The sequence below is a fragment of the Anguilla anguilla genome, chromosome 5, assembly GCF_013347855.1.
Source record: "Anguilla anguilla isolate fAngAng1 chromosome 5, fAngAng1.pri, whole genome shotgun sequence".
NCBI classification, from domain to species: domain Eukaryota; kingdom Metazoa; phylum Chordata; class Actinopteri; order Anguilliformes; family Anguillidae; genus Anguilla; species Anguilla anguilla.
The window spans coordinates 36,937,977-36,951,651 of NC_049205.1; the positions used below are offsets into that span (position 1 = coordinate 36,937,977).

A 13,675-nucleotide genomic window follows, 5' to 3' on the forward strand; every position below is an offset into this window, starting at 1 on the left:
CAGGTGCGGTGGTAACAGTCAATAAATAAAGTAACAGTAGAACTCCTTTAGTAGTACAGTCTTCTGCTAACAGTAGATCTCCTTTAGTCTTTTCACAGCGGAAGAGGTGCAGGCCATCCGCAACACCACCTTTCACGATGTCATCGTGGCAGTCACCAGTGCACAGAGTGGGGACATCCAGAAAAATGTATTCCGCTGGATGGATGGTAAAAAAAGACCCAGATTCCTATTACTAATTTTCATGTCTTCAATGACTAATGACTATTTCTAGCTTATAAAAAAATGTGCATTATATTATAGTATTAATGTATTCTATTATAGTCAGTTTTTTCTGACTTCACTTCAGAAAACATTTACTTGCTAAATTTGAACTGAGTGCTACAGTACCTGCTTAAATACTGCTACACACAAAATTTTCTCTTGAGAGCATGTTATCATGTTATCTTTTAATGTGGTTTGTAGCTGTCTTTTTAAATTCTAATGAGAGATTGGTAGATTTAATTACATTTATTTTGTTTCAGTTTAAGTTATTCTAATCTAATGTTATCTAATTTAACTACACAGGTTTCCTCTGTATCAAATCTAATCAAATCACACAGGTGACTCCTGTAACTAATCTGATCAAACCACACAGGTGACCCCTGTCCCCAGCCTGAGCAACTAAATGCCACAATGCTCCACCCCTGCACCAAGGCCACGTCCCATGACTATTTTGAAGGCAGCGGGCTGGGATTTGGTATAACTGTCGCAGCCCTGTTCCTGCTCCCACCAGGTCTGCTGGTTTTCTCAAATTTATTTTAGTGTACACAACTGTGAACTTTTGGTGGTTAAGGGCACCTAAGTAAATAAATAAATGTATTATTATTATTATTATTATTATTATTATTATTATTTTATTGTTTAATAAATGCATTTATAGGACAAGCTTGGATTCTTCTGTAATTATTACTGTCGAGGCTGTTAGGGAGAATGGGGCTGTTGTTTGATTCTGTTTATCATGGTAATGAAGAAAGTCAGACACAGAGGGTGCTGGGATATCACTCTAAGTGAGAGTTAAGTATCTCTGATGCACAACACTACACTCTTCCTTCCTTTAGACTGTAAGAACCTTTTTTCCTTCTTATCTGAGCTATCAGGTGTAATTTCACTCTCTTTCTCTCTCCTCTTCTACAAGTGAGCTTTCTACTGGCCTATTTGGTGGCCCTTTATCGCAAGTCCAAGTTCAACAGGTACCAGAGGAAGCGCAGTACGACGGATAGCACAGGGGAGCCAGCAGGTGGGTCCTTTGACTGGAATGGCAAAGAAAGAGCATTTCTGTGAAGTCCCATTTCCCAACATGCCCCATTCATTCACACCAGACGCTGCCCTGTCTGTTCCAAGTGTACTGACACTCATTCATTCGCTCTTACGACTGCCGCTGCCAGTTCAACCATACTGATCCTGCCCAGTAAAATAAATCATATGTTTAAATGACATTACGTAATATGTCTTTTGAGGGTGAAACCTGTACAACTGTACAATAAGAACCTTTTGGATAAAAAAATCTCTGGTGACTTATTAGACCTGGAAGTTTGGCCCCATTTATTGGCAACACACCTATTTACACAAATTGAGCAATGCCAGGTCTTCAAGCTCTTCCTTGAGAATGATTATGTTTCTGTGAACAGCCTTAATTGGGGAAAAGGTGGAGATGCCACACAGTAGGCAATCCTTTATTGACATTTTGATAAGATATTGTGTGATAATATGCTGTAATAATACAAATTTTAGTCAGTGCTCATAGGGAGGTTCCTGGAAGATCTCCTGAGAGTAAGAGTAAATATTTAAAACACGTTGAGTAAATATGCAAGATTTCTGGAATTTCCACATTATTCAATTTTTATTCTTTCTGTCTCTCTGTCTAAGCACACCCTTACAAAGCAAATGAATAGCCTCTCTCTCTTTCTTTCTCTTTCTTTCTCACCCCTCCTCTCTCTCTCCCCCTCCCCCTCAGCCTTTGAGTGGCAGGGGCCCAGGCAGCCTCAGCAGCCCGTTGGGCTGGAGGTGGACTTGCAGAACAGGAGGTTACGGGTTACGGATGCCAGCGGATCCAACCTCCGCTCCCTCAGCCTGCCCAGCCAGGGCCACCTGGACGCCCTCCTGTCCAGCAACCGCCAGCGCCGCGCCCTGCTGCTTAAAATCCCCAAAGAGTACGATTTGGTGAGGAAATGCGTGTGCTCGTCCTCGTGTCCTTCCTCACCACCATACACTTATTACTGACCTCTCACCTATACCTCTAAAGGCGCCTTTCCAAAGAGCAGTCATATATCTCATACAAATAAAACTAGTCCTTTTGCATCCTAAAAATAATTTTTTTTTTCTGCATTCAGGTGTTGTTTTTTGAGGACGAAAGCAAACGTTCACAGTTTGTGACGCAGCTGGCCTGTGACTGCCTGGGAGGGGCCCAGGTTCTGAGGGCGAGGGAGGTGAGAGAGCAGGACCTGCTGAAGGAGGCCGTGACGCGGGAACAGAGGGCACAGATCGTGGAGACGTTCTTCAGACACACTTTCGCGCAGGTGAATTCTTACAAACTGGCAAGCCATCACACTGAGCCATTTATGGGGCCTTTTATGACTCTTAAGACTCTATCCCTGTGTACCTGATGATTGTACTCTGCAGTAAATTATACATGGTTTGAAACAAGGATGCAAAGAAATACACATGCACACACACACACACACACACACACACACACACTCATACACACAACACAATTTGTGGTAACACTTTACAACAAGGTAACATGAATTGGAATTAACTAATGTAGTTTTGAAAATTAATTAAAGATGTACAAATGCATTAATTAAGCACGGAAATTAACTTTCCAATAGTTTGTAGTTAAAAAATGCATTGACTAATATATTAGTTACATGATTATTTATACATTAGCAAAACATAGTATAAACTTATAATTAGTTAACTGTTAACAAATACATTAACTTTTTTTCATTCCAATATGAATTGGCGTTGACTAATGTAATTGTTAACATGAATTAATGATGCACAAATAATTAACTAAATAATAATAATAATAATTAACTAAATTAAAAAATAATAAACTTAAGTTAACTCAGATTAACTTTTAGTAATTAGTAGTTAACAACTACATTATTTAATGCCAATTCACATGTCCTTATAGTAAAGTGTTGCCAAATTTCTTTGCTGGAATTTCAATTTTGCAAGTCAACGTTGTGCCCAATGACAATGATATACAACAATTTAAAATGAGAAACTATATCTACAAGTATACTGAAACTCAGAGAATGTTAGGACTATCCTCTGACATTCCCTATTCTGAGCCTCTAAAATGAACAAGAGCAGACTATTGGCTCATTGGCCTTTTTTTTTTTTTTTTAGCTGGAGCATCTCCTTAAAAACCAAGCCTCTATGTGATCCTCAGGTCCTGGAGATCGATAAGCGTGACGCCGGGGATCTAAGTGGTGTACCCTCCAGGAGGACCAGAGAGGTGCTTCAGTGTGAGCTCAGCAGGACGGAATTTGCCGATGCCCTTGGCCTAAAGCCTGACTCCCTCTTTGTGGAGTCTATGTTCACCCTGGCTGACAAAGACTGCAACGGTTACCTGTCCTGCCAGGAGCTTCTGGATATTGTTGTTACTTTTATGAAAGGTGAGATTCAGGAGGCCATCAATATTCATTGTAGACCTGGGTCAAATAATTATTTGAAGTACTTTAACCCTTTTGGAAACCAGTAATATACCAAATTGTCTTTAAAAGAAGCATCTTTATTACCAGTATTCAGAATAATTATTCCTCTTGTTTACAATTGTCTTGGTTAGCAACTTTTTGGCAAAAATGTCTTACTGGCATCTGGTAATAAGGGTGCTATGGTGACACTGTATGGTATATGGTATGGTATTTGCTAGTAAATGTTCTCCCTGCACTCTGAAGCTATTTTGCATTTGTTTTCCGTCTGTATTTCACTCATGGGGAATGAAACAGGCTCCCCAGAAGAGAAGTCAAAGCTGATGTTTACCATGCATGATATCGACGGCAGTGGGTTCCTGTCAAAAGATGAGTTTTCCAGGTTACTGAGGTGAGATTTAATTCTTTCTTCAGTTCTTTCCTGCTTCCATGGCCTACATGCAGCATTGAAAGATTGTGAGGAGAGTACCTTCACACTATCAATAAAAATAAGAGTCAGTATAGTTTGCACATGCTTTTTTTCCATTTACGTTTTTCAGATGTTTCATTGAAATGACCATGGATGAGGAAACATTGCATTTTGTTTTGTACTACACCACGATCAGATTGATACAGTTTATTATTAATAGTGGATGCAGACCACCTGTCACAGTCTTTCAGTAGCTATTTTGGTTTCTACAACCCCCACAAAAATTGAAACCCCTTAGATACATCTTCAGGATTGGCCAGGAACTTCTGAATGTTGCAATTCCATCCCTGATTGCGGTTCTGATTTGTGGTGGATACTGAAAATATTGTGACCGCTCCCATGAATTTAGGTCTCCAACCTGTTCGTTCAACAGTGAATTAATTCTGGCCAATCACCCCACCCTCTTATCTTCCTGTACCTCAGGTCCTTCATTGAAATCTCAAAAAGCTGCCTCTCCAAGAGCCAAGCAGAGCAGGCCATCGAGGCCATGCTGACGGCGGCCGGGTTCGATGACAAAGAGCAGATCACCTGGGAGGACTTCCACTTTCTGCTACGTGACCACGAGAAAGAGCTGCGCTTTGCTCAGCTCAATATCAAAGGTTACCTCCACTGGAGCGTGTCTTTTACTGCTAATCTCTCCTCCTCCCCCTCCCCCCTACTGTGACTGACCACATGCAGGTGACATTCCTTTTTAGAATATGAGGCTTTTTGCTGTTGCTGTGATGGTTGGATGGTTAACCAGGGTTTTTCCCAGGAAAATAGCGAGGGAGTTCCTCAGAGGGTAAGCAGCGGTGGTGTGAAGCAGTGAGCCATAGTATTCACACGATATAGCCTATGCCCGACCTGGTGAGAGCATGACTACGCAATGCCAATTTTGTTAAACAGCTCACATTTTTTGAATGATTCAAAATAAAATTATGAAGACCTGAGTCTGATGTTTTATTGAATGCCTCCGCTATTAATACCTGGGAGAAACCATGGTAATTCAGTGAAACATTCTTTCATTCTTTTCAATTCCTATTCTGTCTCTCAGTCTTTCTTGCTTTTGTTATGTCTTTGAACCCCTGTTCAATTCTACTCACTTCTTGTCCACAAATGACCTGCAATGCTCTTGCCCCTCTGCAGGGATGGAGATGCAGGGTAAAGACTTACTGAAGAGAAACCACCAGGTATCCTTCATCACCACAGAAAAGAACATGTAAGTTTCTGCCTATCAAAGAAGAAGAGAGTAGGAGTGGTGAACATAGTCTAGTTCTGTGCACTAAATAATATTTTTGGTGTTTAGTGGACATTGTCACTGAAGGGTGGAAGCTGTTTTGTGCTTTTAAGTTATTGGTCTATTTCAGTTGCCAGCGTGAAGGAGAGAACCTGCGCAAGAGAATGGGGAGAAAGTAAGGCTTTTACCAAATGTCTCTTAATTCATTCTGATGAATTTCCATTTAGATTAAGCTATGCATTGTAAAAAGTCATGTCCCTCTAGACCAGATGACCAGAACAAATACATTTCTAAGAGTAAAGAGATAAACAGTGAATTGATTAATAAATTATATTTATATATCATCCAAAATCGAAGCTTATGCTGGTTTCACTTTCAGTAGTTCTACCTCAATGCTTTCTCCATCTCTGTCTGTAATTCTCTTCCTGGCAGTCAGCATGGTTAAGTCACGGGGATGATTTGGGATCAGTAATTTTAATGGTTTCTCTGGAATTTCTTGAATCACTTCCTTATTTCCTCTTACATATGTATATTACGTATGTATGTTTAAGAGAAACAGCAAAGTTGATAATTGCATTGCAGTGTGGTCGCGTCTGAGAGTACGGTTTAGCACAAGCCCAGAACAAACGCAGCTCTTGTCTGCCAGTTCAGTCATTACCAATGTTACCAGCATTACGGGTTTTTGCCTTATCAAGGATTACCCTTTGCTACGTTTACACGTATACATGCAGTATATAACCTCTGGACGTGGTGCATTGATGATAATTACTGGTAATTTTCACATTTGCGTCTTTATTGAAGTTCAAACTATGAACCAGTAATTAGGAGCTGAGGCTCTTTTGCAGGTGTGAGTTCCTTTGTGGTCACACAGGTGATGTCATGTCTAGTGTCTGGTACATCTCACCCAATGAGATAACTCCCGACTGCAAACTGCATCCCAAAGGCCAGAGTCCTTTTTGAACTCCTACTGTAAATGAAACCAATTTTATTAACTTTTTATTTATTTATTCATTAACATCACTGCCCAACAATACCTGTTGTTTTTAGGTCATTGTTCTATAACATGTTTGTGAAAGACTGTCTGGTCTGCTTCAAACTGTCAATACAATCAATAGAGCTTTTTAGGGTGGCATGTGCACCACCTCAAAACATGTGGTTTTTAAATTTCCTCCTTCAGTTCTACAACCTAACAACTCAACACAGTCAATGAGTACAGGTCTGTGTATCAGGCAGAATGTAAAGCTTGCACTATATCATGCTTGCGTCTCTTAGGGAGGGATTCTACAGCGCTAAAGTGTTTGTGAAGCCCATGAGGGAAAGGTACACAAGGAGCAGATTTCAGCAGAGAATACAGCAGTTCAAGCGCTTCATGGAGAACTACCGTCGCCATATTGTCTGTTTGGCCATCATCTACGGCATCACTGCCGGCGTGACTCTGGAGAGGTGTTACTGTAAGTACCGCCCCTCATTTCCGGAGAACATTCTAATTGCTGCGTGTGGAATTAACCGTAAAGTTTCCTCATTCCTCCTCAACCAACTGACTGAAAATAACCTTTCTGTGTAGTAACGGTTCACTGCAAATTTAACAGGACCTCCCCAATACAAACATTCCTGCAGTTTGAAAAAAAAAAACTTCCTGAGGTAATTTGGATGCCAGATTTTGAGAGTGAAATCCTCTGGACTAACAGATACAAACCAATGGCCCTGTTCTTAGACTATGGTGCGCAGGCGGACGCTTCTGGTATCCCTGAGACCACGGCAGTGGGCATCGTCGTGTCCCGTGGTTCGGCAGCCGCTGTCTCCTTCCTGTTTCCCTACATGCTGCTCACCGTCTGCCGTAACCTCATCACCCTGGCCCGCGAGACCTTCCTCAACCGCTACATCCCCTTCGACGCCGCCATCGACCTCCACCGCTGGATGGCTATGTCCGCCATCGTTCTCGCAGGTCTGTTGGGGTCGCGGTTGCTTGTATCGGCTGTGTCAAATCCGGTCCTCCAACGCTGTAGCTGCCCAGCCCAGAATGTGAACTGTGCAGCAAACAGTAGGGCAGCTACAGGTATTTGCAGAGAGTGCACATGCTAATCTGCGACCTCTTGAATTGGAAGACGCTACAATAATGGGATTGGCTTTCAGTTTTCACAGCTTTCAGACTGTGAAGACTGTGGTAGAAAGTTGTCCAAAAAAGTAAAGGAAAAGGACAACGATGGCCAGAATGGGATTATTGTCCCCTGGAGCTCTGAACTGCTTGATTGAACTAATGTTTGCCATCCACTCCCTGGTATGGGCTGTTCAACATCAGCTGAGGATATAACACATTTTACCACTTTAAATTACAGGATTGGAATAATGGCCAGTGTCTCATGTGTGGAAATAAAATGTTTATACCAGCTTTGGTTAAGTATAGAGGGTAATATTTTTGGTTGACTTACTTTCTGCAATATCCATTATGCATTATTAGTATGAAGTGTGCATATGTGGAACTGGAGTAACCATTGTAATGTTGTGTTTTTAGTGAAATATTTAGCCAAAGAGTCTTTCTGACTTTGGTTCTTTTGATCTTTAGTCATTCACAGTTTAGGTCATGGGGTCAACGTCTACATCCTCTCTGTTAGCAACCTTAACATCCTGGCCTGCCTATTCCCCAAAGTGTTTCCAAATGATGGGTAGGTAATTCAGTCATTCTTCTTTCATTTAACTTAGTCCTAGTTTTTGGTTTGCTGGTTTGCTTTTGATTTAGCTTATTAAATGTTTTGAGTTACATGATTTCATATCTCATTAAGAGCTAGTGACTTAATTACTAACTAACATGGTAAATTTTAACCAAATGCCTTGAATTACATTTCTGTACAGTGTGTCATATTGCGCTGTTGTGTTTTCTGTATATGATGACTGTGTGTCATATTACATTTTACAATTTTAAGAATATGTTACTTTCCTTGAGCACTGGTGTTTGCTATAAAAACCAGTAATACATTTCAAATAATCTTTTTCAATTTTTGTTTAGTTTTGAACTGCCTCAGAAGTGGACCTGGTGGTTCTTTAAGACCGTTCCAGGTATGGCAACAGTCCTATTCTGGCAAATTCTGTGACCATATCCCCTAGGAATGAAATATTCAGTCTGTGATTGTTCAAAAAGAAAAATGGATTGTAATATCAGCAAGGTCAGGATTATTTGAAATTTTTTGGAACCCAGCAATTTTAACCGCTTAACACCCTCGTTCAACGTCCAGCACTCTGAATACCGAACACGAGTGCATCAACAGTCAAAACACCTTAAAACATCTAACATGTAAAATATATTTATTTGATATAAATATGTTTATTATCAAAGATATCAATTATCAGTTAAATCACTGAATTTGTTGACAGGCAGAGCAAACTGTTAGATCAACCTTTATCCAAAATGTACAACTCACAACCAGATGAAAATGAAGAAATGTATTAAGTTACAACAAATATACACGTCTAATCTAAAGACGAGGTTCAATTACCTTAAAACAATTAACAAAGATTATACACATGGGCAGTCACACAAGAAATAAATGAAAGTGGATACCAAACCACAGCTTTTGTCTCAAAGTAATCCAAGGATTTGCAAATTTCAGAAACCAAAAGACAGCAAATTATTCCAAAAGAACCAGTGATGAAATGTAGAACACCAGACCTAGATGCAGGGCTCAGATGCCCACTTCCAGCCGTAACAAAACTTCTTTTTTCCAAGTTTCCCAAACTGACTTAAGTCAAAAATGGCTAGAAAGCCGCTATGTTTTAACTAGTGACAAACAGGAAGGGGCAAGGGCATGGACACCCCCTCTGACACACACACAGGCAGACACACACATTCACACCTCAGATGGTAACCCCCCCCCCCCCCCCCAGTTCCTGCTCTGTCTTATCTTCAGGTTATGCTGGCCGAGCACTTTGAACCTTCCTATGGCTGAGAACGGCCAAACAGTGAATTACATTCATCTGACAGTGAATTGAAGCAGTTACTTTCAAAGTTGACTTCAGTTGTGTGTCTTTGTGTGTATGCATAATTGCTTGTGTATGTGTGTGTTCATGTGTGTATGTATATGTGTACTTGTGTGTACATGTTTGTGTGTATGGGTGTGTTTGCGTGTGTGTGTGGGTGCACATTCCAGGCCTCACTGGTGTCCTGCTGCTCCTCATCCTGTCTCTCATGTACGTCTTCGCCTCGCGGTATTTTCGACACATCAGCTTCCGTGGATTCTGGGTCACACACTACCTCTACGTCCTCCTCTACATTATGGTCAGCATATCCACCCCTTCAAATAATGGCTTTCTGGGAAAGGCGTAGCTCTAACAAAACCAAGTAAATCTTCCTTCTCTTCTTTCACTTTTGCAGACTGTTATTCATGGAAGTTACGGCCTGATCCAGGAACCCAGGTTCTACATCTACCTCATTCCCCCCGCTATTCTCTTTCTGGTGGACAAGCTCATCAGTCTGAACAGGAAGAAGGTGGAAATCCCTGTGGTGAAAGCTGAGCTGCTTCCCTCCGGTACAATCTTTAAATAAAATACACACACTCTCACAGGTCATTACGGTTATCACTGTACCAACCGGAATACCTTTCTGGTCATGTCAGAAACCCCAGTGCAAATGACAGGTTGACAAAAGCCAATAACTGTCTCCAAAGGCAATCAAAAGAATCAAGACTTGATACTGAAAGCTCTCTAATACCTACACTAAGGAAGCGATTGAACACACCTGGCTAATCAGAAACATCTGCAGAGCCATTATATATATAGTACCTTTCCAGGGCCCAATAGTGCTTATTGAGGTTAGGAAAAATGGCTAGCTCTTTAATGTCATTTAACAATGTAATTGTGAAGCAATTATTGAGAAGAGCAGCTGTGAATGTCTCATGGCTGTGGTCCTTCCCTCATGCAGGTGTGACGTGTTTGGAGTTTAAGCGACCTCAGGATTTCATGTATCGTTCGGGACAGTGGGTGCGCGTGGCGTGCCTGGAGTTGGGCACGGATGAGTATCACCCCTTCACGCTGACCTCCGCACCCCACGAGGAGAACCTCAGCCTGCATATTCGAGCAGTGGGGCCGTGGACCAGCAAGCTGAGGGAGTCATACACACCTGGGAGCCTTGAGCAGCAGGGGGCATACCCTAAAGTGAGTGAAAAGCTATTGCAGAGATGCTACAGTAAATAAGACTAATTTTACATGTCACTAAATACAGACGATGTTGGGTTGTGAGAATGAGAAATGAGAGGACAGTTGAAATGTAAGCATCTATCTTTATTATTAGTGTTAAGGAAGCCTCCCCTTCTGAAAAACAACCTTATATGCACCTCATACGTTAAATGATATTAGTGCCCCCATTTCAGATTGTCTGGATCTAAAGCCATCAGTTAATTCTTCCTCTGTGGTTGGCAGTGGACTAAACTTTTTTCTCCCACAGCTGTACTTGGATGGGCCCTTTGGGGAGGGGCACCAGGAATGGACTAATTTTGAGGTGTCCGTCTTAGTGGGTGGTGGAATTGGAGTCACTCCGTTCACCTCTATCTTGAAAGACCTGGTGTTCAAGTCTTCAGTCAAATTCAAGATCCAGTGCAAAAAGGTATAGATAGCTACAAACAGGGAAACAAATCTGTTAAATGACTGGGTGCAATAGGCTCGAGGTTGAGATGATGGTTGATACGTGTGTGTGTGTCCCTCCCCTAGGTATACTTCATTTGGGTTACTCGGACCCAGAAGCAGTTTGAATGGGTGTCTGACATCATCCGGGAGGTGGAGGAGATGGATGCCCAGGATCTGGTCTCTGTTCACATTTACATCACTCAGCTGGCTGAGAAGTTTGACCTGCGGACCACCATGCTGGTAAGCGTGGCCTATGGCAAAGTGGAAACTGGGTGGAGAACAAAGAGAAAGTGTAGCCTGAAAGTATCCCTGACAAGTACTCTAAGATAGAAGCTTGGATTCCATATTCAAACAACTTTACCTTCAACTGAAGAATAAATGTTTTTTTTAAATCAGTCTGGCAACTTAATTTTGATGACGAGAAGACATGACAGAAAAACTGTGAAGAGCAAATACTTTATTAAATTGTGAGTTAAGGGTTAACTCACAATTTTTGATTGAAATCGGGCCAGAGTAAATTAGGATAGCTAAATTTAAAGGGTAGCAGATTTTAAGTGAGGGAAGCACTTGGTTATCACTGTTCAGTACATACAGTCAAGGCACCATTGCATGTTTTTTTCTAATGTTTTTTTTTCATCTTTCCCATCATTAACATTTAACAATTAACATTTCCCATCATTAACATTATGGAAACAGGATTGTAAGGGTGATGATGATGGTGTCTGGCCTCTCTCCCACAGTATGTTTGTGAGCGTCATTTTCAGAAGGTGTGGAACAAGAGCCTGTTCACTGGTTTGCGGTCCATCACCCATTTTGGACGGCCTCCTTTCCTCTCCTTTTTCAGCTCTCTGCAGGAAGTACATCCGGAAGTGAGCACTTTCATTTTTAGCTATTTATAGAAATGTCAGTTATTGGCCCAACATGTTGTATGTCACAAAGGATGTCTAGGTGACTAAATGCCCTAATTGCAGAAGGTTGTTATGCACAAACAGAAAGCCCAAACAGCTACATGTTCTTTCTACATTTTAAACTCTCTGTAATCTTTAAGATGCTCTTCGTTTTTTTACTTGCGTCTTCAGGTGAACAAAATTGGGGTGTTCAGCTGTGGACCCCCAGGCTTGACCAAGAACGTGGAGAAGGCTTGTCAAAAGATGAACAAGAAAGACCAGGCCCACTTCATCCACCACTACGAGAATTTCTAGCTTATGTTTAGTTATATGCAACCAGCTTCGTACAATGGAGTAGTAACCTCTAATGAAAATGTCAGCCATGTAACTATAAAATATCTATGCCGTATTATATAATTTGTTTTCTTTTTTCTTTTTTTTTTTTACAAATGGTATAGTGCATTTCTATCGTGACTTACAGCAATGATGCATTGTTATAATACTGTATTACAAATATACTTTTTGTATAAAATATTATATTATAAATATTATTTTGGCCACTTTGTTGTGAATTTAAATGACCAGCTTCCCAGCATACTGTAACTCCAACAGAAGTTGAGGGTTCCTGTATGTCAAGCTAACACTGTAGATCATAAATGCGTGTTTTTATCCACACAATACACATATAATCATAAACAACACAAATGAGTGTTCAATAATTACAAATATGTTACATGTAGTAATACTGTTGTTTTAAATTTCTAATCGGCAACTTTAAAAAAGCATTTCTAGCATTGTTATTGTTATGCTCGAGTCTCTTACAATTTGCACCATAACATGTAAAAACGATTTTATATAATAAATGTTTCATGAATAAATCTTATATGACTCTTTTATTCTTTAATTGATTCTCAGATCCTCACATGAAATATGAATGGCTCAGCATTTTATATCAAGGAGCATATTTCAGGATTTTTATCATGATTTGCTTTTGAAATCCGGCTTGTAACACCGCATTATGTAATAATCTGCCGCATTTTGTAAAAAACAGCTTGAAATTTTGTAAAAATTATTACATATTGTCTTAGTCTAAATAGTCACATAAAAGCAGTAACAAGATCAGCTTTTTATCATATTTATCTTACAAATATAGCCAAACTCTGGGACGTCATGTCAAAAGCCGACCTGGAAAAACTCATTCACGCTTTTATTTCTAGCAGGTTTGACTACTGCAATGGTCTTTTGACAGGGTTCCCCACAAAGACCATAAAAGCTTCAGCTTATTCAAAATACAGCTGCTAGAGTTCCTACAGGGACCAAAAGGTCGGACCACATCACCCCAATTCTTGAGTCACTACACTGGCTTCCTGTCAGCCACAGAATTGAATATAAGGCAATGCTGCTTGTTTATAAATCAGCACATGGAGTGAGACCACATACATTACAGACATGTTTAAGTACACTCCTGTCAGGCCTCTCAGGTCAAGTTGGAGTGGGCTGCTAGTAGTGCCCAATGCCAGGGCTAAACTTGGTGGAGCAACCTTTAGTCACTATGCTGCGCATCTCTGAAACAGGCTCCCTGTCGATTTTAAAAGTAGCCTAATCCTCGAAACTTTTGAATCAGGACTCAAAACCACACTGTTCATGCTTTTAGTTGAGTTATTTGAGTTATTTAAGAAATGTTAAACTTATTTTAAATCGTTTTTATCTACACCACTATTTTTTTATTCATTGTTCTGATAAATATTTTAATCTTTGTAAAGCACCTTGAATTGCCACTGTGTATGAA

General features: G+C 40.5%; 1 protein-coding gene across 3 annotated transcripts in view; it reads left to right on the forward strand.

Annotated features, from left to right (window-relative positions):
- Positions 1–12,201, forward strand: part of LOC118227745 (dual oxidase 1-like) — a 30,068-nt gene extending 17,867 nt beyond the window's left edge. For all 3 annotated transcript variants that reach the window (XM_035418587.1, XM_035418586.1, XM_035418588.1), the window contains exons 14-34: positions 88–206; positions 635–772; positions 1,175–1,276; positions 1,994–2,199; positions 2,370–2,555; positions 3,440–3,665; positions 3,999–4,092; positions 4,594–4,769; positions 5,296–5,368; positions 5,517–5,561; positions 6,659–6,837; positions 7,101–7,331; positions 7,950–8,049; positions 8,391–8,440; positions 9,529–9,656; positions 9,753–9,906; positions 10,299–10,531; positions 10,821–10,979; positions 11,084–11,239; positions 11,740–11,868; positions 12,079–12,201. In XM_035418587.1, coding sequence (XP_035274478.1) covers positions 88–206; positions 635–772; positions 1,175–1,276; positions 1,994–2,199; positions 2,370–2,555; positions 3,440–3,665; positions 3,999–4,092; positions 4,594–4,769; positions 5,296–5,368; positions 5,517–5,561; positions 6,659–6,837; positions 7,101–7,331; positions 7,950–8,049; positions 8,391–8,440; positions 9,529–9,656; positions 9,753–9,906; positions 10,299–10,531; positions 10,821–10,979; positions 11,084–11,239; positions 11,740–11,868; positions 12,079–12,201 — 3,007 coding nt within the window. The remainder of the gene's footprint in view (positions 1–87; positions 207–634; positions 773–1,174; positions 1,277–1,993; positions 2,200–2,369; positions 2,556–3,439; positions 3,666–3,998; positions 4,093–4,593; positions 4,770–5,295; positions 5,369–5,516; positions 5,562–6,658; positions 6,838–7,100; positions 7,332–7,949; positions 8,050–8,390; positions 8,441–9,528; positions 9,657–9,752; positions 9,907–10,298; positions 10,532–10,820; positions 10,980–11,083; positions 11,240–11,739; positions 11,869–12,078) is intronic.
- The last annotated feature ends 1,474 nt before the right edge of the window (positions 12,202–13,675 follow it).